This window comes from Falco rusticolus, chromosome 4, assembly GCF_015220075.1.
Source record: "Falco rusticolus isolate bFalRus1 chromosome 4, bFalRus1.pri, whole genome shotgun sequence".
In the NCBI taxonomy this organism is placed as follows: Eukaryota; Metazoa; Chordata; class Aves; order Falconiformes; family Falconidae; genus Falco; species Falco rusticolus.
Window position 1 is genome coordinate 50,738,037 of NC_051190.1, and position 26,941 is coordinate 50,764,977.

At 68.5% G+C, this 26,941-nt stretch overlaps 1 protein-coding gene across 1 annotated transcript; it reads left to right on the forward strand.

Moving 5' to 3' along the window:
* Positions 1-214: 214 nt before the first annotated feature.
* Positions 215-26,930, forward strand: KCNH2 (potassium voltage-gated channel subfamily H member 2). The gene is made up of 15 exons (XM_037384267.1): positions 215-715; positions 1,476-1,706; positions 7,863-8,027; positions 8,280-8,720; positions 9,538-9,752; positions 19,928-20,353; positions 21,140-21,527; positions 22,548-22,747; positions 22,831-23,083; positions 23,170-23,363; positions 23,626-23,725; positions 23,812-24,090; positions 24,404-24,590; positions 24,735-24,906; positions 25,500-26,930. The coding sequence occupies exons 1-15, from the start codon at positions 640-642 to the stop codon at positions 25,692-25,694; spliced, it is 3,522 nt and encodes a 1,173-aa protein (XP_037240164.1). The 5' UTR covers positions 215-639; the 3' UTR covers positions 25,695-26,930.
* Positions 26,931-26,941: the final 11 nt, after the last annotated feature.

Here is a 26,941-nt window from a genome sequence, read left to right on the forward strand (position 1 = left end):
GCCGCCCGCCGAGCCGAGCCGAGCCGGGCCGGGTCGGGCCGAGCCGAGCCGAGCCCCGCCCCGCCGAGCCCAACCCAGCCCAGCCCTGCTAAGCCTAGCCCCTGCCGGGCGGAACCGAACCCAGCTGGGCCGGGCCGGGCCGAGCCGAGCCGAACGGATCCGGGCCGAACCCCTTGCGGGCCGGGCCGAGCCGAGCCGAACCGAGCCGGGCTGAGCCGAACCGAACGGAGCCGGGCCGGGCCGAACGGAGCCGGGCCGAGCCGGGGCGGGGCGGGGCGGGGCGGGGGTTCCATCCCCCCCGGCCTCTCCTTGACTAAATAAGGCCGATGCTGCGACCGCCGCGGCGCGCACCCAGCGGGTAGTGCGGGGGGGCCCGGCCCCGGCCCCGGCCGGGCAGGGTCCGGCCCCGGCGGGGGAGGGCCCCGTCTTAACCCCTTGCGTGCTCCCCCCCCGCATCCCGCCTTCCCCGGGGCCGGGCCGGGGCCCCCCAGCCCCGCCGTAGCCGCCCCGCCGGCGCCGTCCTTGGCTCAAGGGCAGCGGGACCCCCCGCGGCGCGGGGCCGCCTCCCCCCCGGCCCCCCCCGTGCCCGGGGCCCGGCGGTGCGGCGCGGGCGGCTGCGCTGCCCATGGGACGGGCAGCATGCCGGTGCGGCGGGGGCACGTCGCCCCCCAGAACACCTTCCTGGACACCATCATCCGCAAGTTCGAGGGGCAGAGTGAGTGGGGCCGGGGGTGGGGGGGCGCCGGGAGCCGGGGGGGCGCCGGGAGCCGGGGGGGCGGGCGCGCGCGCGCATGGCTCCGCGCAGGGTTTGGGGTGCGGGTGATGAGGCAGCGCCCCGGCTCCTGGCCCCCGCCGGCCCCAGGGCGGCCGTGCCGGGGTCCCCCTGCCCCTCGGGGGGGCCCAGCGCCAGCGGTGATGGAGACGCCGGCGGCGGCTCGTCCGCCGCGGCTGCCGCCCGGCCAGGGCACCCCGGCTGTCCGCGGCCCCCCCGAGCCGTGCCGTTGTGCCGGCAGCGGGGCCTGCGGGGGGCCCCAGTGCTGGGGAGGATCGGGCACGGCATCCCGGCAGGGCTGGGCGGTGGCCCGGGGGCGATACCACCCCGTGGGGCTGAGCTGTGGGGTGTCACCGTGCTGGGGGACAGGCCATGAGCCAGGGGCTGGTGGCAGCATGGTGTCCTGGGGAGGGCTGGGCTGGCCCAGCTGAGCCTCTGTCCTCAGGCCGCGGTGGCGGGGGGGTCCCCATGGCGGGGGAGTCCCCATGGCGGGGGGTCCCCTCGGTGATGGTGGCAGTGCTGGCAGCCTTGGGGGGGCCCTCCAGGGAGTGAGTGGGGCAGCTTGCAGGTGTTCAGTCACTGGGAGCCCAGAGCCGTGGGTGGATGGAAGGATGGATGGATGGATGGATGGATGGAGCGAAGCATCCCGGTGGGGTGCTGGTCTGGGAGGGGCGTGAGGGAGTGACCCTTCCCTCTCCCCCAGGCCGCAAGTTCATCATTGCCAATGCCCGGGTGGAGAACTGCGCGGTGATCTACTGCAACGACGGCTTCTGCCAGCTGTGCGGGTACTCACGGGCGGAGGTGATGCAGAAGCCCAGCACCTGTGACTTCCTCCATGGGCCCCGCACCCAGCGCGGTGCCGCTGCCCAGATCGCCCAGGCGCTGCTGGGTGCTGAGGAGCGCAAGGTGGAGATCTGCTTCTACCGCAAGGATGGTAGGGACCTGCGCCATGTGGCCGCCGGCGGAAATTGATGGTTATTTGCGTGGGGGTGAAGGTGGCTGTTCGTTGTGTCATGGGCAGATAGACCCTCGAGTTGTGGCCATCCATCAGCTGTGCCGGGCCCTGCTGCATTGTGGGTGGCATCAGCGTGGGTGGGAGCCTGGCACCAGCAGCTGGTGCCTGTGTGCTGAAGGGCAGCACCTCTGGCCTCGCAGGTGGGGATTTGTCCTGCCTCACTGGCACTACTGGAGCTCTGCCGGCTGCCCTGGCTGCTGCCCTGACTCGCAGCAGAGCGATGGTGCTGGGGGCACCAGTGGGGTGCCAGGAATCCATGTGCCATGGGGCTGCAGCTGTGGGGTGGGAGCAGCGTGCTGCGACCCAGTGGGGGATGACGTGGGGTGTGGGGGCACTGCGCTGCCTGCCAGCAAGGACATGGGGAGCAGTGGGGGGACATGATTTGGAGCAGCGTGGTCTGAGTGCTGGGGAAGCGGAGGGGGTAGCAGGGTGGCAGCCTCTGTGCTGCTGTGCTGCATGGCTTTGCTGGCCTGGGCCAGCTCCTGCCCCACCAGCAGCCACTCAGCCTGCCTTGTCCTGGGGGTCTGGCTGCCCCATGGCTGGGTGGGATGTGGGTGCTGCGCTGCACCCAGCCCTGGAGCAAACCACTGAGGCTGTGGGGCTTAAGCCTGCAGTGGACATCGCAGTGCTGCCACACCGGAGAATGTGGTGCATGGGGGGGGTCACTGGCCAGGCTGGGCACAAGGGCCGTGCTGCACCCCCTGCCTTGCCCCAGCGCTGCCAGTCCTGGGGGTCCCTGTGCCAGTGGACGGTGACAGCAGGTGGGTGCAGCTCCACGTTGGCGGTGCTGGGGCTGCCCCGCACCGCAGCCCCATTTGTGCCTCCACCAGGTGTCCCGGCTCTCATGGCAGCTGTCCCGGCTCTCGGCACCCGGCCCTGGTTCCGGCGGCAGAGTAAACAAAGCTGGTTCCCAGCTGCTGGCCCCATGTCGGCTTTGCCGGCAGCCACCACGTGCTGCAACGATGGCTTTGGCTTCCTGGTGCCACCTGGCCTCTGGGGTGCGGGGTGCCAGGGGTCCCGGCTGGGGTGGCTGCCAGAGGCTCTGAGGACTGAGCTGGGGTGGGAGGACACCCCAGTCCCTGCCGTGCCCCTGTCCTGCCGCAGCTGGCTGCGGCTCTGCGGTGCTGGCCAGGCAGCTGGGCACTGTGGTGCCTGGCACAGCCAGGGCTGGCAGCTGGGGCAGTGGCGCCAAGGCGGGCGTACCTGGTGCCAGTGCCCTTTGGACCTGTGCATGGTGCTGGGTTCTGGCAGGGCACAGGCAGCACATGGCTGTTCCCTGCCAGCAGTGTGGGCAATGCTTTGTTAGTTCTCATTAGGGCTGTGCTAATTACCCTGCCCATTGCTTGCTGGCTGGTGTGTGCCAGCAGACTGGGACGGGGCTCAGGCTCCTGCTGGGGCCCTTGCTAGGACCCCCCAGCTGCTGTGCTTGCAAGCAGCACCCGTGCCCACCTGCTGCCTGCCTGCACTTGGTGCCTCCAGCCCTGGCTCTGGGCAGTGGTGGGCAGGCTGAGCCAGCAGCCCAGGGGTGCCTGTGCCCCTCAGCTGCCAGCCAGGATGGGACGAGGTGCCCCATCTCCAGAGAGCAGGGGATGAGATCTGTGTCCCCGGGCCGGGGGCTGCGGCCCTGGCACCAGTTGGGGGATCTGATCTGGGCTTGTGCCCCCCCAGCACTAAGGCTGCCAGGGCAGTGCTGCAGCAGGACAGCTGTCAGTCCTCTGCCAGCCCCCTCCCCAGCCTGGGCTCTTGGGTGCTGCTGTGAAACCTGTAAGCAGGCGGGATGTAGGGTCCTGGGGGTGATGTCAGTGGGGTCCCCTAGCCCAGGGCCTGACTTTGCCCTGGATGGCAGGGCTGACCCCGAGGGGGCAGCTCTGTCCTGCAGCCCCAGACCCTGGGTGGGGATGGGGCTTCCCCTGCCCACAGGCCAGCGGGGGCACCCAGGGCATGTGGCAGCAGGTGCTGGCAGTGGCTGGTGCTGCAGCAGCGCTGCCCGTGCCATGTCCCTGGGGAGCGTGGTGTTTCCGATGGGATATTTATAGGCAGCAGCAGTGGCGGGTGTGTGCAGTGGCTGGGGAGCTGCTGCTTAACTCTCTCTGTCATGGCCGGGACCTCCCTGGGGCAGGGGGCCAGGATGGGGGATCTGTGGGGACCTGGCTGCCCTGGCCCACGGGGCAGAGCTGCGTGGGGCAGGGGAGTGGGCAGGAGCAGCGTTGGTGGCAGAGTCCCACTGCCCTTGGGGTATGGGGTTTTCCTGTACCCACAGATTGGCCCTGTGTCCAGGGGGCTGGTGTGGTGGGTCCTGGCTGCAGTGGTACCACTCATGGGCATCCCCTTTGCAGTGTGCTGCAGTGCTGGTGCCGCCTGCCACGGTGGGGCTAGCACTGGGGTGGGGAGGCTGCCCACCGCACTGCGAGAGCAGGCACCGGGTGCTTGGGAGGTGGGGTCCCACCTGCTGCCTCTTGCTGCACTGGGGCACCTGAACCCCGAGCAGGGACCCTGCTGCCACTGGCTGTGGCCTTGCTGCTGGCCCTGGCAGCCCCGGCATCTCCCTGGCATGGCTGCCATTGCTCATCCCATCCGTGCCTTTGTGGTTGTGCTGAACCCCGCTCCGCTGCCCTGGCATCCCCCTGGCACCAAGCCCTGCCACAGTGCCCGGCCAGCCTGTCCTGGCACGGCCCTGGACCGCCATGGTGTGGCACACGGAAGTGCCGTGCTGTGCTGCAGGCAGGTGGCTGGGCCCTGCCGTGTCGCCAGCCGCTGCTGCAGCCATTAGTTTTGAGCGACGTTGTTTATACAGCCCTGGTGCTGCCAGGGACGCCGGAAGGTCGTGGCAGCCACAGAGGAGCCAGGGCCCTGCGGGGACAGCCTTGGGCACAGGGGCAGCTGCTGTGGTGCCACACCACATCTGGGGCAGGGAGTGGGCAGAGACCCCTGACACCCATGGCTGGGGAGGCTGATGGCCTGGAGCCAGGGCCAGCTGCAGCAGCGCCTGTCCCTGTCTGCTGGCACAGGCTGGGTGCTGGCCTGGGAGCGTGAAGGAGCCGGATCAGGCCCCCAGTCCCCACCAGCCTGGCAAGAGCTGGCGCAGCCGGGTGCAGGTGCTTGCCCTGCGCTGGTGGGGCTGCCCTGGCCCAGCCAGGCACCGCGCTGGCACCGCACTTGCAGCTGGGTGGCCATGGGCCAGTAGTGCTGGTGAGGAGCATCAGTACACGGTGGCTCCCGCTGGTGTTGCCAGCGCTGCCTGGGCAAGGTCATGTCCTCACCGCGGTGGGAGCCAGGCCAGGCGCCAGCAGCCTCAGCCCCGGGGGGTGGTGGCAGGCAGCATGCCAGTGCCGGCACGGTGGGTGCTGTGGGGATGGGGATGCCAGCGGGGTTTGCATGGGGGAGCATGGAGGTGCATGTGTCTGGGTGCCCCTGCCTGGCCTTTGGGTCACAGCACCGTGGTGCAGGGTGTGGGTCCCACGGCATGGTGGGGGCTGTGCAGCAGGGAGGGGTGCATGGTGCGGGCTGAGCTGTGCCATGGGGTGCCTGGTGTGGTGTGGATGCAGGGTGGGGTGGGTGGTGTAGGGTTGCGCGGTGCTGGGCAGGGTGTGGGGGTGTATGATGCAATGTGGGGTGCAGGGCGCACAACATGGCACAGTGCGTGGTGCGTGATGTGGGGGTGCACAGTGCACTGCAGGGCGCAGGGGTGTCAGGGTGCTGGGTGCTCAGTGTGGTGCAGGGTGGGGGCACAGGGTGCTCAGTGCAGGGAGGGATGCGGAGTGCTTGGTGCATTTGGGGGTGCACGGTAGGGGTACCGGGTCGGCGGCAGGGTGCTCAGTGCTCCCGGTGCTGCCCCCTGGCGGTCGTGGGGAGCAGCTCAGCCTCAGCTTGGCGGGGGCGGGGGCTGCAGCGTAGGGGGGTGCATGGATTTGAGGCGTTGGTCTGGAGGTGTGTGGGTGCATTTGGGGGGCGGGAGCAGCCTCCCCCCCGCGGGGTACATTCCGTCCCTGCCACTCGTGACTGCAGTCCCAGAGGCCGGGAGGGCCCGGGGGTGCAAGAGCCCCCAGACCTACTAGGGCAGGGACGGCAGCCACTTTGTGCAACGCCTGGCGCAGGGCCTGTGCCGGGCTGGGCAGGGTACTGGGGGTGTGTGGCCAGGGGAGGGGGACGTGTTGCAGGGCTGGAGGTTGCTGGGGTCTGGCTTGGGGGGGATGCTGGGAGGGGGGCTGGGGGATGCTTGGGGGGGGAAGTGGGATGCTGGGGCAGGACAGGGGGATGCTGGGGGGGGGAGTGGGATGCTGGGACAGGACAGGGGGATGCTGGGGGGGCAGTAGGATGCTGGGGCAGGACAGGGATGCTGGGGGAGGCAGTGGAATGGTGGGGGGGGATACAGGGGGACACTGGAGGGGCAGGGGTCTCAGCACAGCCCCCACCTCTCCCCCCAGCCAGTACCGCAGTACAGGCATGTGTAGGTCTGGTGTTTTGGTGCCCTGAGCCCTCAACCTTCGCCCTGGGCATCCCTGTGCCCCAAAGCCCTGCACCCCATTTCCCCACGGGCAGCTGGTGCCGGGAGGGCTGGAGGCAGCTGGCAGCTGGACCAGGGCGCATGGCATGGCATGGCGTGGCCGTCCCGTGGCGCCGGCAGCTGCTGCCCGCAGCCATATTTAGGCATAAAGCCGGCACAGCGGCGGTGCCAAGGGCCGCAGCCCCTGAGCTCAGCAGCTGGGCTGGGGGGGCAGCCGACGGGGGTGCTGCACACCGTGGGGGGGGGTGTGACCTGGGCTGGCCAAGGCCACGGCCAGACTCAGGACCCCCTGCACCTCTCCAGCCCACGTGGGTATGGGTCCGCATGCCTGCAGCCCCAGGGGTGCATGGGGCAGGTGCTGGGGGACCCTGACTCCCCCCGGAGGCCCTGCCGGCAGCAAGGTGAGGTGCATGCACCCGGCGCGGGGGTACTGCCGTTGCCCCTGCCCCGGGGCCGGCCGCCTGCAGGGAGTGGGATGGGGCTGCCACGGGTGGGAGGGCCGGAGGTGCCCGTGGCCGGTGCTGGCATGCATCCCAGTGTGGGGGATCAGGGGTATTAGGATTTCCCGCAGGAGCTGGGTACTGGGTGGGCGAGGATGAAATAAAGCTGCTGGCGGCGCAGGGTGGCCATGTGTCGGTGCCGCTAATCCCCCTGCAGCGGGTGGCCCAGCTGGGGACCCTGCTGTGGCCCATGGCGTGCCATTCTGTGCCCTGGTGTGCCATGCCCATGGCATGCCACATGCCTCCTGTGGTACTGGCCCCCTGCCCACAGCCCCACGTGCGGGCAGGGATTCCCCATGCGGGGCTGGGGATGGTGCCGGCGCCAGCTGGCGCCTGCCGTACTGGGCTCCACGGCGCAGGCTACCGGGCCCGCTGCCAGCTGGGGGGATGCCGCGTGGGGGTGCAGTGGGGGCTGCGGCTCAGAGGAGCCGCGTGGTGATGATGCAGCGCTCTGGCATTATGTGCTTGTCACCCCATCCCGTGTCCTACTGCAGCCATTGTAGGTGCTGGGGCGTCACTGGGATGCTGGGGGGGGGGAGGCGGGGGGGAGCTGCAGAGGCCACCCCATGCATCCCCAGGGTGGACAAGGACTCCTGCAGAGGGAAGGGCAGTGGCTCCGTGGGGAAATGGTGGGGATGCGGGATGCTGGAGCCGTTACCCTGGGCTGCCTCTGCCCCGCCTGCCCCCACCCCCCCCCCCCCCCAGCTGAGTTTGCAGCTGTGGCAGCAGGATTAACGCTGCAGCTGTTAACAAGTCCTGAGCAGCTTAAGCCTGGCCTGGCACCCTGGCTGCCCCCAGCGCTGCTTCCACCACAGCCCCCACCTCCTGCAGGCCCCACGCTCACCCCACATGCTCTCTGGAATGTTTTTGGGGGGCTCTGGGGAATTGAGGGCCCCTTCCACCCTCTCGTGCCTCAGCGTCTCCCTGTGATGTGGCTGCAGTGGGGCTGGCATCCTGCTGAGTCAGCAAGTTCTTGCCCCCCACCCCCCACCAGGGCAGATGGCAGCAGGGGGTGCCCAGCAGGGATGGGGGGCAATGCTGCCACGGTGCTGAGCACCCCCTGCACCATAGGCAGCTGCTTCCTGTGCCTGGTGGACGTGGTGCCGGTGAAGAACGAGGATGGGGCCGTCATCATGTTCATCCTGAACTTTGAGGTGGTGATGGAGAAGGAGCACCCAGGCTCGCCCGACAAGGATGCCAACCATTGGGTCACCCCCGCCAACTGGTTCCCTGCAGGTAGGGCTGGTGCCAGTGCATGTGGCATGACTGGGGGGACCTGTGCTGGCACTGCCGTGCCAGTTGCAGCACCGAGTCCTACCAAGGTGGTGCTGATACTGCTACCACTGACCCCACATCCCGGGTGCTGTGCCAAAAGCGCTGTGCCACACAGCACGTGGCGAGGGCAGTGGGTGCCCAGGTCGCCAAGCACCCATGGAGTGGGTTTGGTGGGTGGACCCCAACCCTGACCGTGCCCCTTCCTCCCTCCAGGGCGCAGCAAGTCCTTCAGGCTGAAGCTGCCGGCGCTGCTGGCACTGGCGGGCAGCAAGCAGTCACTGCCGCAGGAGCCACCTGACGCCGTTGTCGTGGACTTCTCCAAGCAGAGCAGCGAGTCTGGTGCTGAGGAGGCCACCTCCTCACTGGAGCCCAGCTGCCTGGGGGGGGCCCAGCCTGAGGACCAGGCAGCACTGATGGGGGACAGACCCCCTGAGCCACCCGTCACCCACTCCTCGCCATGCGCCGACCGCCTGGCCCTGCACGCCGCCTTCTCCAACTGCAGCCTGGCACGGAGCCGCTCCCACGAGAGCATCCACAGCGTGCGCCGTGCTTCCTCCGTTGACGACATCGAGACCATGAAGGGCGAGGGTGACAAGCGCTGCCACAACCGCCACGCCAGCACTGGCACCAGCATGCATCGTGGCTCCAGCACTGGTACGGCACTGCTGGCACACCGCGGGTGTTGCACACACCAGTGCCAGCACCTGCAGCTTCTTGCCCCGGCGCAGCGTGTGGCCATGGGGTGAAGTCATTATGGCTGGCAGCTCATTAGGGCCAGGGCCATCTCCTGGCACGCAGGGTGCCGGGGCAGCTTTCAAGCGCAGCCGGAGGGAGCTGCCGGCAGCTTGGCAGCAGTGCCAGCACGGGGTTGCCGCGGCACTTGTCACTGTCAGGCTCCTCATTGCTGTGATGCTCTGCGCTGCCGGCAGCTCCGGCGCCTGGTGGGGCCCGGCACCTGGCATGGGGTGGGCTGGGGCAGCCTTGAGCCCCGCCCCCCGCCCCGGCACCAAGCCCCGCCCTTGCGTGGCAGGGACCCCGGCGCCACCCTGGTGTGGCTGCCCAGTGCACACCCCCTGCCTGGCTGCAGCGCATGGGGTGAGGGGCTCCCTGGCTCCCCTCATCGCGCAGCCCCCTGCCCCCCCCCGCGGTGCCCGGCCCCACCTGCTGCAGCCCATGATCCCCTTGGCAGCACAGAGCCACCAGCAATTGCCTCGTTAACCCCCAATCCTGCTAAGTGCATTAGGAAGGGAAAAATAATTATATTAATGGTAAATGATAGCAAGCTGTTGGGTCACAGCCCTGCAGCGCCTGGCTGGGGGTGCTCCCCTGTGCCGGGGCCTCTCGCTCCCTTCATCTGCCATCATGACCCCCTGAGCCCTGGGGTTCCCTGCTCCCCTCGCCCTGCTGTGGGACCCCAGCCCTGGGGAACAGCGGGGCTATGGTCCCCTATGGTGACAGTCCCCGTGCCCAGGGGCCATGAACAACGTCCGGAGTGCCCTGCTGAACTCCACCTCCGACTCGGACCTGATGCGCTACCGGGCCATAAGCAAGATCCCCCAGATCACCCTCAACTTCGTGGACTTCAAAGCGGATGCCTTCCTGGCTGCACCACCCGGCGAGAAGGAGATCATCGCCCCCACCAAGCTGAAGGACCGCACCCACAATGTCACCGAGAAGGTCACCCAGGTGAGCCCACCGGCACCTGCCACGCCAACGGAGGTGGCTGGGCAGCGCCAGAGGCGGTTGGGTGGGGCTCGGGGTATGGCCAGAGCCCAGAGGATGCTCTGCACGGCAGCTGGCTGCCGGAGCTCGCAGGGATGTGTTGGAGTGTGCAGGATGATGCTGGAGCATGCAGGGAGGAGCTGGAGCTTGTGGGATAATGCTGGAGCTCTCAGGGTGATGCTGGAATGTGCAGGCCGATGCTGGAACACACAGGGCAATAATGGAGCTTGTGGGATGACGCTGGAGCATGCAGCATGATGCTGGAGTGTGCAGGGAGGTGCTGGAGTGTGCCAGATGGTGCTAGAGCTCACTGGGAGGTGCAGGGGGCTGCAGGATGGGGCTGGGCGCTGCAGGAGGGAGCCGAGGGCAGGGCCGGGTCCCCACGGTGCCCTGGCCCAGTGGCGTGCTGGGGGGGCTGGCTTGAGCAGGGCATGCTGGGGCAGGTTGGAGGTGCAGGCTGGTGCTGGTTGTGCCACATGGCCTTTGTCATTCCCCCTCTGAGGTCCAGAGGGTCCCCATTGCTCCTCGCCCCCGGGGCAATTGGCTGGGGTGGTCCTTGCCCCTTGTGTCAGGGCGTGAGGATGGGTGGGATGGATGCCATGGCTGGGTGGCATGTGGCTGGGACAGACTCCACATGGCACATGGGATCCCCAGGGGGCTCCTAGTGGGGAGGAATGGGGCAGGCGCCCCCTGGGACTGGAGCATCCCTCGGCCCCGGCTCTGTCCTGGTGAGGACACAAGCCCCAGCATCATGGCAGGCTGTTCCATGCCTCCAGCTTGCCACAGCTCGTGCTGGGGGTGCCCAGGGGGCTGGCAGTGGTGGCTAATCCTTGGCACGTTGTGTAACTGCCATCTGGCTGTGGGGAGCAGGCGGCGGTGGATGCTTAATTACACCCTGATTCTGGCTCCAGCTAATGAACTGAAAGCTGCTGGGGGCTGCTGGGCTCCCGGGACCTCTGTCTACCCTCACAGGGAGGGCTGCCCGGGGGGGTTGGGGGTGAGGTTGCAGGGACGGGGAGCTCTCCCTGTCCCTTCTGCCTCATCCCCAAGCCACCCAGGCAGCCCCTTGACATCCCCTCTCCCCAGGGGCCCCAGCAGCTGGCAGGGGATGGAGCTGCTTGGGTACGTCTGCCCACGCTGCTGGTCCCCGAACAGCCCCGCCCCCTGCCCTGCGTCTGCTCGCACAGGTGAGGGGGGCCCCATGCAGGACCCCCGTGATCCCATGGGGAACTCCCAGCCCTGCTGCTGGGGCTCCTCTCCAGGCAGTGCTGGGGTGGGCACCCAGCCCCTCCCCCCTCGCGGGGTGCTGGGGCAGCTGCAGGACCCCTCTGCGGGGCTGGGGACCCCAGCCCCACAGACACAGGGGTGGGGCCTCCCCAAACTCCCTCAAAGCCCCCCAAACCCCCTCCCCACTCCTTGTGATGTTCTGGCTGGCCTGCCCTGTTCCTCTCCAGTGCGCTAACAAGCAAAGCATCCTGATTGCTGTGTAATTAATTCTGATGCTGTGGTGGCTGCTGCTGTGTGGGCAGGCAGCAGCCTGCACCAAACCTCGGTTGTTCCCTCCTGCCCGTGACCGGCATTGCCACGCAGTGCCCAGCGGGTGGGGGGGCACAGCAGCCCTGGCCCATGGTGCCAGGCCAGGGGTCTTGGCTGCGCCTCGGCTGCGCTGGGCTCCCTTGGGCGGGAGCACCCACCGCCTCCCCGGGGTGGGGTGGAGGTCCTTGCTGTCCAGTGTGTGCCTGCTGTGGCCTGGGGGACACCACATGCTGGCGTGGCATGGGGAGTGGGTGGGCCACGTAGGGGTGGCCACCGTGCTCAGGACCTTGCCAGTGGGTTGTGGGGCAGCCCCGGCTCAGGCGCAGTGAGCCACCGGGCTGGCAGCACTGGAGGGGCCAGGGCTCCCGGGCAGCGGCACCATGAATCACCCACAGTAACGGCAGGTGAAGGAGCCCACGCACTGCCCGCTCCCACACCGCCTGCTCCCGAAGCCCATGAAGGTCACCACACTGCTGGGCCTGCCAGCTCGCCGCGGCCAGCGTGCTGTGCCAGCCTGGTGGGGACAGGGACACGGACGGGGCCTGGCGTGGCTGCGTGGCTGCGTGGCTGGCGCTGGGTGGTGCGGATGGGGAGGCAGGAGGCCCCACTGCCACGCTGGGACGGGCTCTGTGGCATCTCGGCAGCTTGCGGCAGCCCTGGGGACCCCCAGCCTGCTCTGGCAGGAACCCCTGCCCACAGTGTGGTAGGACAGTGCTGGTGCTGGGTGCTGCCGGCACCATGCTGACTGACCGGCCTGGACAGAGCGGGTCTCCGGTGTCGCAGGGCAATGGAACATGTGCCACTGCCTGCTGTGACTGTCGTGGAGGCTGGGGCGGCACATCTGGGGGGACCCCCAGCCCTGCTCAGGGCTAGTGGGTGCCCCTGCCGGGACACCGGCTGGGAGGAGTGTCATCGGGAGTTGCCACAGGCCCGGGGCTCGCTGGCTGGTGGTGGTGGGCGGGAGTAAGGGTGGGGGGCGCAGGGAAGACCCCAGGTGATGGGGCGGGTGCTCCCCCGGACCCGCTAGGTGAAGATGCTGCCCCCCAGGGCTGCCCCTCGGCGAGGGGAGCGGGCAGAGGCGGTGGGCAGGCGCAGCAGTGTCTCGCTGCCAGGGCTGGGCAGCAGCCAGGGACACCGGGCACTGGCAGTGCCGGGAACCAGCCGGGGGGGGCTGCCAGCGCCTCACCATCCCCACCCCGCAGCAGATGGGGCTGGGGGGTCCCTGGGGGTCCAGGCTCTGCGGGCAGCAGCAGGCAGGGGCACCCCAGGGAGTGCCCCCCCCTGCCCCCCGTGCCTCAGTTTCCCCGCGGGGGGTGTTTTCAGTCCCTCCCCGCGGCGTGACGGGCCCACGGGGAGTGGCGGAAGCTGGAGCCGGGGGGGCGGCGGCTGCCGGGCGGGGAGCGGGACCGGCGGAGGCGGGCGGCGGCGGGGGGGCTCGGGGGGGCGCCCGCCCGCTCCATCTGCCGCTAGCTCGGGCAGCGCCGGGCCGGGCCGGGCTGGGCTCGGCCGGGCCGGGGGGCGGCGGGGGGGACCGCAGGGCTCTCTCCGCTGATCGCGACCATGGCCCCGGCGCGGCGCGACAGCGGCGACCGCCCCGACGGGGAACGGAGGAGCGACCGCGTCCGCCGCGCCGTCCGCATCTCCAGCCTGGTGGCCCAGGAGGTACGGGGGGGGGTACGGGGGGTTGTCCCGGGCTCCCGGGGCTTGTCCCGTCGCGAGTAGGTGTGGGTGTCCCGGGGCCGTTCCCACGCTGGGTTGGGGCGCAACCGGGATGGGAGGGGGCACCAGGCGTCGGAGCAGGCGGCGGCCGCGCTCCGGGGGGCTGGGGGGCAGTGAGGGGCTGAGCATCCTGGGGGGCCGGGGAGCCGCGAGAACTGTCGTGACAGCCGGGCTCCCGCCAACTGCTGTGGGTTCCGTAAGCCAGGGTGGCAGGGGCACTGCCCACCCACGGGCACGCTGCCGGGCTCGGTGCTGCGACCGGCTCTGCCACGGCGGCTCTAGCGTGGCCGTGGCAGTGGCAAGGGGTGTTGCCAGCTGGGGCAGCATCGGGAGTTTGCAGTGGCTACCATGTCCCCAGGTGGTCCCCATGGCTGTCCCATCGATGGTGGTTTGTGGCACAGTGGCTGTGGGCTGTGTGGGTCAGCCCCGGGGACCCTGGGTGTCTGCGTCAGCAGGTGGGGCTCGGGTGTTGGGGCGGACGCACCGCCCCGTGGGGACGTCACCCCGTCACAGGGCTCGTCACCCCGCTGTGCCACCGGTACCGCAGGGTGTCGGTGCTGCTGCTGTGCTGTCCGTAGCAGGGTGCCTGCATTGCCTCCTGGCCTAGGGTGGCCACCCATCCCTGGCGCCCATGTCGGGGGGTGCCAAGGGAACCGCACCGCTGCCGCAGCTCAACGCTGTGAGTACCAGCCACTGCTGCCGAGGTGGGGACAGTCGGGTGTTGGGGTGTCCCCACTGCTGCAGCACCTGCCGTCCGCACTGCCAGGGCTGTGCTGGTGCCTTGCCAATGGCCGGTGCCCACTGCCGTGGAGAGCGAGTTAGGTGATGCGGGCACTGGCACCTGTGAGGGTGGCAGGGGTGTCACAGCTGGTGTCAGGCACCTGCACTTGTGGTGGCCACTGCAGCTGTGGGGCAATGTGGGCCCTGGGTGTCAGTGCCTGTCCTGCTTTGGGTGTCCCCAAGGGTGCTGAGTCCCCCATAAGCGCTGGTGTGGGAGCTGTCAATGCTGGGCAGCACGGCATTGTTTGGTACCACGGATGCTGCGGTCAGTGCGTGTTGGGTGCCGGTGTTCTGGTGTTGGGTGTTCTGGACAGTGCTGGAAACCTGCTGGTGGGGGGTCCCTGGGCAGGTGTCAGGTGGGTGCTGGTACTAGTGTTGGGTGCCTGTGTTGGTGCTGGTGGGGGGTCGCTGTGCAGGTGTCGGCTGAGTGCCGGTGCCAGTGTTGGGTGCCTGTGGCTGTTGGGTACCTGCAGGTGCAGTTGTTGGCTGCCGATGTGGGTCTTGGGTACCTGCGGGTGCTGGATGTCGGTATCAGCGCGTGGATGCTGGGTGTCTGGTTGGGGGTGTCTGTCAGTGTGGGTCTTGGGGTCCGGGGGGGTACCAGCACGTTGACACCTGCCTGGTCTTGGTGCCGGGCAGTTTTGCCATGGTGCACAGTGTCTGCTGGGGTGGGGGTTATCAGGGTGCTGGGTCATGGCAGGGTGCAGGTGCACCAGTGTGCCAGGTGGCAGTGGCTGGGGGTGCCTGGGGGTGGCCCCCGGCCACGGGTTGGGGTATTTGTGGCAGCAAGGGGGCTGTGCCCCGTGGGCGCGGGTGTCTGGGTCGCAGCAGGTGCCGTGCTGGGTGTCTCCGGGTGTGCGGGCTGGGTGTTGTGTGCCAGTGTCACAGCAGGTGTCGGTGTACGTGTCACCGTGAGTGTGAGGTGCTGCGTGCCTGTGCTGGGGCGGTGTATGTGTCACCGAGTGTCGGCACCACCAGTATCTGTGTCACGGTGACTGATAGGTGTTGTGTCACCGCCAGTGGTCCCACTGCCTGTCGGCATCATTGGTGTGGTATCGTGACCTGCTGGGCTGGTGTGGGTTGAGGGGCCACGAGGTCGCCATGTGCCAGCCCCAGTGTGGGGTCTGGGCTGAGGGTCTGTGCCCATGGGGTGGGTCAGGTGCTCTTGTTGTGGGTGCGGGTCTGTGACGGTGCCAGCCATGGGGATGTGCTGTCCCCATGGCTGGGGGGGCTGGTGGCTGTGCCCCTGCCATGCTGGGAGTCCCCAGCTCTGCCTGGGGCTGAGGCATGGGCTAGCACCAGGAGGTGGGGGAGCCAGGGCTGCTTCCCACTAGCAGTGCAGCCTTGGGGCTGGGGCCACGGCAGGGAGGTGGCCAGATGCTGGGGGTTGATGGTGTGTTTGGGGGAGTGGAGTGGGGTGGGGTGGGGGGTGTATCCGTGGGGCTGACAGTGCCTGTTCCCTTGTGTCCTTCAGCCATCCGTTCTCAGCTGCCAGCACAGCCAGGGGTTTCCTCAAATGGGATTTTTTTTGGGGGGGAGGTGTCCAGGTGGGAGAGGGGTGCAGGGTCTGTGCCACCCCTGGGGATCTGGACTTCCCCCACTCCATGCCCATGGGGTCCGGATGATCAATGTGTGCTGGGGTTTGGGCAGGGGTCTGTGGTACCATGGTACCTGCCACGTCCCTGGGGGTCTGGGGCTTGTGCAGGCTTTGGGGCCCTCTACCGCCATCCAGCCCCCGGGAGGTCCACCCTGCCCCACACAGCGTGATCCCGTGTGGGAAGGGGCATGCGAACGGCCCCTGTGCTGGGCAGAGGGGAGCAGCATGGGGGAGTCTTGGGCAGAGGGGTCACACCAGGCTGAGTGGGGACACGGTGCTGGTGGGGCTGGTGGGGCTGGAGGAGGCAGAGTGTGGCACTGCTGGGGCCGTGGGCAGCTGCCCGCACTGCCCGTCCTGCCTGCTGCAGGCAGGGATTTGTCCCAATTTGGCGCGGCAGCTGCGTTAATTTTAGAGGCAGGAGCCGGCTGGCTGTTGGAGCCGCCCCCCCCCCCGGCCCCCCTGCCCTGGCTAAAAATGGAGCCGGGCTGGCAGAGCCGCAGCTTAAAGGGGCAGCCGGGACCGGGCCACAGGCGGCTCCTGGGGCTGGGGGCCACGGCTAGGAGACCCCCAGGGCCCCCACCCGCCATTGGGTGTGCTGGAGCCTGGGGCGGGGGGGGCTGTGCCCCGCGGTACCTGCGCTCCTGTGGTGTCCTTGACCCTATGTGTCCCCGTGGGACCCCAGCCCCATGTGTCTCACAGCATCCTCACCCCCTGTCCCCCCTCACCGTACCCATGACCTCATGTGCCCCCGTGGGAGCATGACCCCATATGGCCCCACATCAGCGTGATCCCATGTGGGAAGGGGCATGTGAATGGCCCCTGTGCAGTTTCAGCACGCAGCCCCCCCCCAGCAGCGCCGCCGGGACCACCCACCGCGCGCGCCGCACGTGTGGCCTCGTCCGTCACCATCACGCGGTGCGTGGGGACACGGGTGCCAGCGGGAAACCCCTGCGCGTGGGTGGCGGCGGGTGAGCCAGGGCCGACGGGAACTGCGGCGCATCCCCGGCGCTGCTGCCGCATCAGTACGGCAGCTCCTGCGGCGCCGTGCCACTTCCCCGAGCTCAGCCCCGGGCACCACGCACCCCGTGAGGCCACTGTGGCACCTGGGGACGGGGGGTGACACTGGCTGCACGTGTACCCTCCGGCGACATCGCTTGCTGCCCCGTGGCCCGAGGGGGTGGCGGTGGTGGTAGGAGGGGATGTTTTGGCTGAACCGGCGGGGTGGGAGCCGTGTTCCCCAGCCCGTGAGCACCGCGCAGGTGCCCACGTTGTGTCCGCGGTGTGCTTGCACGCCGTGATGCCCTGTTCACCGCTGCAGGGCCAGGCTGCGTCCCCCCGTGCCAGGCGCGGGTGCTGGCACTAGTGCGGTGCCCGGTTGGCCGAAAGATGCTGATGGGGTCAAGATGCGTCCCACCCCGTGCCGTGACAGGACAACTGCCGCCTGGGCTGGCTGCCTGTGGCCACCCGCGGCCGCACCAGGGTCTGCGCCACGGCGGCCCCGTGGCCCCGCGCCCGGCCAAGCGCCGCGCCGTGCGGCGCCGTGCCGTGCGGTTCCGTGCCGTGCCGCGCCGTGCCGCGCCGCGCCCGGGTGCGGGGGGTTAAGGGCTGGGGGCAGCACCGCCGTCCTGCGGGAGCGGAGCAGGCTGGGAAAAATTTCCGCCCCAATAATTTTCCTCTCGTCTGCCGGTGGCGCGTGCCGCCTCCCGCCGCTCCCGCCGAGCCGACCCGCGAGGCGCGCCCGGTGCCGGGGGCCGGAGGGGCGGCGGGATGAGCACGGGCGCCGCCGGCGGAGGGCCGAGTGCCCGGTGCCCGGGGCGCGGGTGGCGGGCGGGCGGCAGGGAGTGAGCGCCGCCGGTGCGCCATGGGCCGGGGCCGGGGCCGCGGGCAGCCGTGAGGATGCTGGCGTCGCTCCTGCAGCTGCTCCAGGAGTTGCCGGGCCCCCCCGCCGCCCCTCCCCGGGCCGGAGCAGGACCCATGCCCGGCATCTCCCTCTGCGGCACCTGCCTGTGCCTTGACAGCGACACGGCCCGCTCCGCGGGGCAGAGCCAGGAGGAGAAGGTACCAGTACCGCCGCCGCCCAGCCCCGGCGAGGGGTGGTGGGTGCTGCCACACGGGTGGCAGGAGGGTCCGGGTGCTGTGCCTACCCCGGGGGACCTGCATCCTGGTGGTGGCCGCGGGTGGGCTCGGGCTCTGTCCCCCCGTGACTGCCACTGGCTCTGGGTTTGGGGTGGTTATGTAAAGCTGCCTCTCGCTCTGACCCCCGCTCGGACCACAGCCCCCCGGGGCGACCCGGCACGGGGAGCCCTCCCCAGCCCCCCCGGAACGGTGGACCCCCCGGGCTGGGGGCTGGATGGGGCCCTGCCGCGTGCTTGTGCGGCCGTGGCGCAGCTGTTGTGATGCGGCCGGTGGGCAAGCGCCCGGCCGCTGCGGGCACAGGCAGAACGGCACGGCACGGGGGGCGGGGGCTGTGGCCCTTGGCCGTGGTGGGGTGGTGGGCAAGGGCTGCGGGTCGCCCCCGTCGCTTCTCACCTGCGCCTCGGGGCTGTGCCTGCTGCCAGCTCCCTCGGTGGCGGTATGGGGACACGTGATGGCTGAGAGCGGGACAGCACAGGGAGCGACCCCCTCAGGGACTCCCAGGGGGCCCCCGGGATCATGCTCCCAGGCTGTGCCCCCTCAGCCGGGCAGGGCTGTGCCGGGTGTCCTGCCACCTGGTGATCTGGCATCACCCCGGCTCCCACCCCTGCCCTTGGGTACCTGGCGCTCCGTGTGGAGCCACTGGATGCAGCCGGTGGCCACCAGACCCCGGCTGCCTGAGCCTGGCAGCTGCTCTGAGCGGGTCCCGTGCGGCTGGTACCATGCCCAGCCTGGCTCTGCCTTGTGGGGCCCCGGCACCCTCTCCCCACCGCAGGGCCCCTCTGCCCCCCGGCACCCACTCACCCGGTCCCTATTTATAGCTGGTGCCCCTCGCCCCACAGCCAGTACATCTAATCCCCATGCCAGGCGGCTGGGACGGATGGGCACAGCTGCCGGGGCACAGTGGTGCCCCTCAGACCCCTGTACTTGGGCTCTGCCTGTGCATGCACGTGTGTGTGCAGCAGGGATGGGGTGGGCAGCGGCCCTGTGGGACCCAGGAGGATGGAGTGCAGTGCTGAGGGCAGTGGGATGCCGTGGGGCAGGCGAGGCAACACCTGGGGGGGGTGTGCCCCCCCATATGTCAGTACCGTGCTGGGGTGTTTTGCATGCCAGCCCTCATTTCTATGGGTGCTGCCTGCCCATCCCTGCCTGGGGAAGGACAGGGTGGGGGATGGCTTTCAGCAGGCAGCGTCCTGCTGAGGATGCGGGAACTGTCCGCACCCACTGTGCCCACTGTGCCTGCTGCACCCAGCTGTGCCTGCTGCACCCCACTGTACCAGCTGCACCCTCTGCACCTGCTGCACCCTACTGTGCCAGCTGCAACCACTGTACATGCTGCACCCCACTGTGCCCTCTGCACTCGCTGTGCCTGCTGCACCTCGCTGCATCCGCTGTGCCAGCTGCTGGAGTCCCACTCCCTGAGCTGGGACCTGGCTGGCAGCAGCCCCAGCCCTATAGCCCAGCCCTGTGGCGTGGCCGGGGCTCTGTGATGCTTCTGCCAGCTGGCCTGGCACAGGGACAGGCTGGGGCACCCGTGGCAGCCCACAGCTGCGTCACTGTGTGCCTCTGGGGCTGCCGGCCCCAGTCTGGCATCAGCTGTGCAAGGGTCCTGCTGGAGCAGAGCTCTGGGGCGGCTGCTGCCGCTTTGGAGGTGGCATGGGCAGGGGGGCACAGGGATGTGCCTTGCCGAGGGGTAGCATCGTGTCCGTGCAGGGAGGTGCGAGTGTTTACAGGGGGAACTGCACCTGGGCAGCACCGGTGGGGCAGGGGGGCTCGTGGGTTGGTCTGCGGTGTGGGGTGGCTTTTTTCCAGCCGTGCCTGCCAACTGTCTCCTCCGCATCCCTCACCGCCAGCTCTGGGGTCATGCTGCACCCCATAGAATCACAGAATCGTTGAGGTTGGAAAAGAGCTTTAAGATCACCAAGTCCAACCATTAACACTGCCAAGCCCACCGCTAAACCATGTCCCTAAGTGCCACATGTACACTTGTCAAATCCCTCCAGGGATGGTGACTCCACCGCTTCCCTGGGCAGCCTGTTCCAGCGCTTGACCAGCCTTTCAGGCAAGACATTTTTCCCCATATCCAATCTAAACCTCCTCTGGCACAACTTGAGGCCATTTCCTCTTGTCCTGTCACTTGTAACCTGGGAGAAGAGCCCGACGCCATGTCGCAACAGCCTCCTTCCAGGCGGTTGCAGAGAGCCATGTTGTCACCCCAGAGCACCCTTGGGTCACTGGTACCCACCAGAGCAGCCCTGGCCCAGGGATACTCTGTCTGTGGCTGGCAAAGGCAACTCGGGGGGGCTGGGGGGCTCAGCCCCATGGGGCAGCGGGGAGCTGCAGGAGCTGAGCCCCTGCCCACCTGCCTGCCCAGGTGCTGTCGCTGGGTGCCGATGTCCTCCCGGAGTACAAGCTGCAGGCACCACGCATCCACAAATGGACCATCCTGCACTACAGCCCCTTCAAGGCAGTGTGGGACTGGCTCATCCTGCTGTTGGTCATCTACACGGCCATCTTCACCCCCTACTCCGCCGCCTTCCTGCTCAATGACCAGGAGGAGGTCCAGCGCCACAACTGCGGCTACTCCTGCAGCCCCCTCAACGTCGTCGATCTCATTGTGGACATCATGTTCATCATCGACATCCTCATTAACTTCCGCACCACCTACGTCAACTCCAACGAGGAGGTGGTCAGCCACCCTGCCAAGATCGCCATCCACTACTTCAAAGGCTGGTTCCTCATTGACATGGTCGCTGCCATCCCCTTTGACCTGCTCATCTTTGGCTCTGGCTCTGAGGAGGTATCAGCTGCCCCACGGAGTGCCACAGTGCCATTATGGCACTGGCTGCGCCATGCCCTTTCTGGGCTGGGTGCTGTTTCAGTGCTGGGTCCTCCCCTAGGGTGATGCATGGGGGGTCCCGTGTGTGCCCCCAGGCTGGGGCTGGGGCCCCACTGTGCCATGGTGGGTATTAGGGCAGTGGGTGCTGTGCCCCAGGTGCCGAGTCCTCCCATAGGGTGATGCCTGGGGGTCCTCCACACACCCTGAGGCCAAGGCTAGGTGCCTGTGGTGCCACAGTGGGAGCCAGGGCAGTGGGTGCTGTTCCCTGGGTGCCAGGTCCTCCTATGGGGTGGTTCCTGGGGGACCTGCACATGCCCCCAGACCAAGGCTGGCACTTGCGGTGTCATGGGGGGTGCTGGGGCAGTAGGTGCCAGGGAAGGCACAGGCAGCATGTGGCACTGAGCGCAGGTGCAAGCGAATCTGGGTCTGGCCCTGGGGGACCCCCACCCCCAGCACTGATGGAGCAGTGCCACGTGCAGTGGGGGAGTGGGCTTAACTGCCACCCTGCCACGCACCTCTGTGGGGCCCCCTAGCACCGGGGGGTCTTTCCCCCAGGGGTGTGTGTGGGTGGGGCACTGGGGTCACCGGAGCCTGAAGTGGGGAGAGGGGCCAGGGCTGCCTTGCCTGCAGAGAGGCTGGGGGGTCCCCGGGTTGGGGCAGGCCGCCCCCTCTCTTCTGGAGGGCTGGGTGGGAGTCTCTGTGGCAGTAGCCCTCGGTGACCCCTGCTGTGGCCCCCCTCCCCTGCAGACCACCACGCTGATTGGGCTGCTGAAGACGGCACGGCTGCTGCGCCTGGTGCGGGTGGCCCGCAAGCTGGACCGCTACTCAGAGTACGGGGCAGCCGTGCTCTTCCTCCTGATGTGCACCTTCGCCCTCATCGCCCACTGGCTGGCCTGCATCTGGTACGCCATCGGCAACGTGGAGGGGCAGCGCATCGGCTGGCTGCACTCCCTGGGTGACCAGATCGGCAAGCCCCTCAACGCCAGCAACCCCCTCTATGGCCCCACCATCAAGGACAAGTACGTCACTGCGCTCTACTTCACCTTCAGCAGCCTGACCAGCGTCGGCTTTGGCAACGTCTCCCCCAACACCAACTCTGAGAAGATCTTCTCCATCTGTGTCATGCTCATTGGCTGTGAGTGCCCCCGGCGTGCACCCTGGCGGGCTCGCTGCAGGGGCTGTGGGGGGCACATGCCTGGAGGGGGGGGCGGGGAACTGCAGGCACACATGTGCGCACGTGTGTGAGTCTGGGGGTGTGTGGGTGACCGTGTGCGTGGGCATCCATGTGAGCGTGGGGGTGTGTGTGCGTGCAATCATGTGACTGTGTGTGTTGGGGGGTGTGTGAGTGTACATGTGCCTGTGCATATGTGTGGGTGTACATGTGAGTGGGGTCATGCGTGTGCAAGCACATGTGAGCATGCATGCACGTGTGTGTGGGGGCATGCATGTGTGTGTGAGTATGCATCCATGTGTGAGTCCATGTGTGTGGGTATACATGTGCGTGTGGGACCATGCACGTGTATGTGTGGGCATGCATATGTGCATGTGAGCATGCATGTGTGTGTGTGTATGTGTGAGGGTGCATATGTGTGGGTGTGTGCGTGTGTGTGGGGGGGGTGTGAGTGTGCATGTGTGTGAGTGTGCCTGTGCACATGTGAACATCTGTACATGTCATAGAGCATGTGCACGTGTGAGCACACACTGCTGTGCCTCTGCACGCGAGCATGTGTCTGCGAGTGTGCGATGGCCAGAGCACGTCTATGAGACAGCTCTGCATACACGTGCGCGTGTGTGCACGGCTCAGTGGGCTCACGGGGTGCCTGCAGGCCTGGGCACCGCTGTGGGTGTGAGCACAGCAGTGAGGGTGGGTGCAAGGGTCACAACACCAGGGGGAGCCCAGTGGGACCCCTCGTGCCTGCCAGGGCTAGGCAGGGGGGTGTGCTCACATGCGTGCGCAGGGCTGCCCAGGGCAGGGGGGGCATGTCTGCAGAGGTGTGCCCCCACAATGATGGGTGCCCCCCATGATGGTGGGTGCCCCGATGATGATGGGTGCCCCCACGATGATGGGTTCCCTGCACCCTCAGCCCCCATTGGCGGGGGGGGTCTGGGGGAGCGGTGCTGGGGGCTGCCCCTCACACTGCTCACCCCACCGCAGCCCTGATGTACGCCAGCATCTTCGGGAACGTGTCGGCCATCATCCAGCGGTTGTACTCCGGCACGGCACGCTACCACACACAAATGCTGCGTGTCCGCGAGTTCATCCGCTTCCACCAGATCCCCAACCCGCTGCGCCAGCGCCTGGAGGAGTACTTCCAGCACGCCTGGTCCTACACCAACGGCATCGACATGAATGCGGTGAGTGCCTGGCAGCACGGCTCCCCCCTGCCCTTCTGTGTGCCCCCATCCCGGCACCCTGTGACCCCCACCATGTCTCACAGGTGCTGAAGGGCTTCCCTGAGTGCCTGCAGGCAGACATCTGCCTGCACCTGAACCGCAGTCTGCTGCAGAACTGCAAGCCCTTCAAGGGGGCCACCAAGGGCTGCCTGCGCGCCCTGGCCATGAAGTTCAAGACCACACACGCCCCCCCCGGGGACACGCTGGTGCATGCCGGGGATGTCCTCACTGCCCTCTACTTCATCTCCCGCGGCTCCATCGAGATCCTGCGTGGGGACGTGGTGGTGGCCATCCTGGGTGAGCCCCGGGAGTCCCCTTCAGCCCCGGGCACAGCCGTGCCCCATGGGCTGACCACCCCTCCTCACCGGTGCCTCCTCTCCCAGGGAAGAATGACATTTTTGGGGAGCCGCTGAACCTGTACGCACGGCCAGGGAAGTCCAATGCGGATGTGCGGGCGCTGACCTACTGTGACTTGCACAAGATCCACCGCGAGGACCTGCTGGAGGTGCTGGACATGTACCCCGAGTTCTCCGACCACTTCTGGTCCAGTCTGGAGATCACCTTCAACCTGCGCGATGTGAGAGGCTGCAGCGTGGGGCACCCATCCTGCTGGGCCGGGGGGGAGTCCTGAGCAAACTGGGGGTTCGTGGTGTGGGGCGTGCTCAGGGATGGGGGACACTCACACTGGGATGCCCACCGGCAGTGCTTGGCTGATAGGGGGACACGGCACCAAAAGCCCCCCAGCGTCACCCCACCAGCTTCCTTCTGCCCCCAGTCCCTGCCAGCCTGGGGGTGTTACACCTGGCTTTCCCCCCAGTCTCACCCCCTGTTCCCCGTAGACCAACATGATCCCTGGCTCCCCGGGCAGCGATGAACTGGACAGCGGCTTCAACCGCCTGCGAAAGCGCAAGCTGTCCTTCCGCCGGCGCACAGAGAAAGGTGAGGCCGGGGGGTGGTGCACCCAGGGGGCCGGGGGGGGGCCGGGCCCCGGGGGGCCATGGTGACCCGACATCTGTCCCCCGCAGACGCGGCCAGCACCGGGGAGCTGCGCAGTGGGCAGAAGACACTGCGGCTGGGCAGGAGCTGCCAGGCGCCTGGTGCCCCACACGGACCGGCCGAGTGGGAGCCCTGCCACTCCAGCTCGCCCTCCGGCTCCCCCTCCAGTGACGAGGACGAGCTGCCCGGGCCCGGGCCGGGGGCCACCGCACTCTCGCCCTTCTGCAGTGCCCGCCCAGGCAGTGAGGCGCCTGCACCCACCGAGGCCGAAGAGTGCAAGGGCAGCGATATGTGCAATCCCCTCTCAGGTGGGGATGGGGACCAGGGGGCTCAGCGTGGGGGGGTCCCTGGGGTCCCCCCGCTGTTCTTCCCCTCCTTGCTTAGGGCTCTACCAGCCCCCGCTGGCAGCTCCCGAACCCCCATACCCACAGTTGCACCCACCCTCTGGATCCCCATTCCATGCAGCCCCTACCCCCCTGCACCCCCTTTGCTTTTGCATCCCCATGGCATGCCTAGGGGAGCGTCTGCCTGCTGGGATGCATCCCTCCCTGCTCCCATGCATCTGCCAAGAGACCCTAAGGCCACTGATTCTCCCCCCACCCCCTGCTGCTGCCCTTACAGGAGCTTTCTCGGGGGTCTCCAACATCTTCAGCTTCTGGGGGGAAAGCCGGGGGCGGCAGTACCAGGAGCTGCCACGCTGCACCATCCCAGCTCATGCCGCCCTCAGCATCCCGCTGCCATCCATGAACCGCCGCCAGCGTTCTGAGGTGGAGATGCGCCTTGACCTGCTCCAGAAGCAGCTCAACAGGTACTTGTGGGGCTTTAACGGCAGCACGACCACATGGGAGCCCCCCAGTCGCTCCCAACGGGGCGATTAGGGGGCTGCCATGAGGTTGTGCTGCCCCACGGCATGCAGTGCTCTCCATATACCCCGATGCATGTTTGTCTGCAGGCTGGAGACCCGCATGGCCACAGACATCAGCTCCATCGTGCAGCTGCTGCAGCGTCAGGCTGCACTGGTGCCGCCCGCCTACAGCACGGTCTCATCCCCCCACCAGCCCCCCGGCCCCCCGTGTCCACTGCAGCCCGTCCTCCCCATCACCCCCATCCAGCCGCTTTCTCAGGTGAGTGCAGCCTGCTCCCCAGACCCCCAAGTCCCGGCCCCCCGTGTCCACTGCAGCCCGTCCTCCCCATCACCCCCATCCAGCCGCTTTCTCAGGTGAGTGCAGCCTGCTCCCCAGACCCCCAAGTTTGGGGCAGTCCCTCTCCTGTGCCCCATCACCCCATCTTCCAGCTCTACTGCAGGTTGAGGTCATGCCTGAACTTCCCAGGCTTGGGGCAGCCCCCTGCCTGTGCCCCATCTCCCTGTCCTCCAGCCCCACAGTAGGTTGGGGTCACCCCTGAGTCCCCCAAGCTTGGGGCAGCCCCCAGCCTGTGCCCCATCTCCCTGTCTCCCAGCCCCACTGCAGGTTGGGGTTACCCCTATGCCCCCCGGCTCGGGGCAGCCCCTCTCCTGTGCCCCATCACCCTGTCTTCCAGCTCCACTGTGGGTTGGGGTCGACCCTGCGCCCCCAGGCTTGGGGAAGCCCCCCGCCTGTGCCCCTGCCCCACTGCCCACCGGCACAGCCTGGCGCTGGGTGGGGGGCACACCGAGCCCCCTCTCCCATGTCCAGCTGCCCCTGCATGGCGCTGATGCCGGCTGCCCTTGCTCCCGCAGGTTCCCAGCTACCCGGTGCCGCTGGAGCTGCCGCGCACCCCGGACCCCCACGACGAGCCGCCCCCGCCGCCGGACGTGGTGCTGCTGGTGGAGCCGGCAGCCGCCGCCCCCCGTCGCCGCTCGCTGCCCGGACAGCTGCCCCCCGCGCCCGGGGCACAGCCCCTGCACAGACACTGCTCCGACCCTGGCAGTTAATGGGCAGGGACGGGGACGGGACCCCCCGGCGCGACGGGATGCGGGACCCCTGTCCCAGGACGCTGGCCAGGCCGGTGGGCTCCAGGCCTCCGTCCCCCACGGACAATCCCTCCCGCCGCTGGCAGCCCACGGGGCGGGGGGCAGCGGGAGCCCCTCGGCTCCCCCACGTTAGTTAGCTGGCCTAACCCGGGGGACCAGGCCCCCCGCCCCGCCGCCATGCCGGCGCTCCCAGGGCTCGGCCGGCGGGACTGTCGGACGTGTGCTGCTCATCGCCTCCCCTCCTTCCTCCTCCTCCTCCCCGTAGTGCCGCAGCCCCCTCCCCAGTGAGACCCCCGGCCGGCCGGGGCCGTGCTGCCCCACGGCCAGAGCCCTCCTGGGGACACGGGGGGCAGCGTGGCAGGGGCGCATGGCAGGGGCTGCACACGCGTGTGTGTGCATTGTGTGTTTCCATGTGCTGCGGGTCTGCTTGCCTGCACTCGCCCTGTGTGTGCCTGCGTGCATGTGTGTGCACATGTGTGCGTGTGCGTGCACATACCCATGTCCAGCGCCCCAGGATGCCGCGTGTGTCTCGGGGGGACTCCCGCTGAGTCAGGATGCCGGACCATGCTCCTGGGCCAGCCTGTGCCTGTGTGTATGTGTGCGTGTGTCCATATGTCCACCCAACCATGCTTCCCCGCCTGCCATGGCATGCGTGTGCACGTGTGTGCATGCATGTGCGTGTGCACACCCGTGCTCGCTAAGCCACAGCATGGGGCAGAGGTGAAGTGCATGGTGGGTGTGTGGAACCCCTCCAAGCTGTGTCCCTGTCCTTGTCCCAGCTGCAGGTGGCCCTGCTGGCCGGGGAAGTCTGTATGCCCACAGGACAGCGCTGCGTGGCTGGGGGGTGCCCCCCTTGCCAGCCACCGGTGCCCCTCCCCCAGATCCCTGGAACACCCCCCCACAGCTGGTGGCAAGGGCAGCAGGGTGCAGCCCCCCCAGCATCGCCCCAGCCTGCGGTGCCACCCTACACACAGGGAAGGGGACACCCTGGCAGGGAGGGGGGTGCAGGCAGGGCTGGGGGGCTCCTGCCCACCTACCCGCTTGCTCGCTGGCTCCTGGTAGTGTGTGCCGTGTTTGTGCCGTTGTCCCGTAACCGGGTGCCATGTGTGCCCGACCCCGCTGTTTCACACAGCCCTGCATGTCGCCTTCCACGGTAGGTGCCCCCTGCCTGCCCCCCCCCCCCCCCAATAAACCGGACAGACACCCCA

Bases quoted from the DNA above. Each gene is read 5' to 3' on its own strand.
- KCNH2 (XM_037384267.1), top strand. From the start codon at position 640: ATGCCGGTGCGGCGGGGGCACGTCGCCCCCCAGAACACCTTCCTGGAC. The intron at 22,748-22,830 runs GTGAGTGCCTGG...CATGTCTCACAG, and splicing joins ACGGCATCGACATGAATGCG to GTGCTGAAGGGCTTCCCTGA. The intron at 23,084-23,169 runs GTGAGCCCCGGG...CTCCTCTCCCAG, and splicing joins CGTGGTGGTGGCCATCCTGG to GGAAGAATGACATTTTTGGG.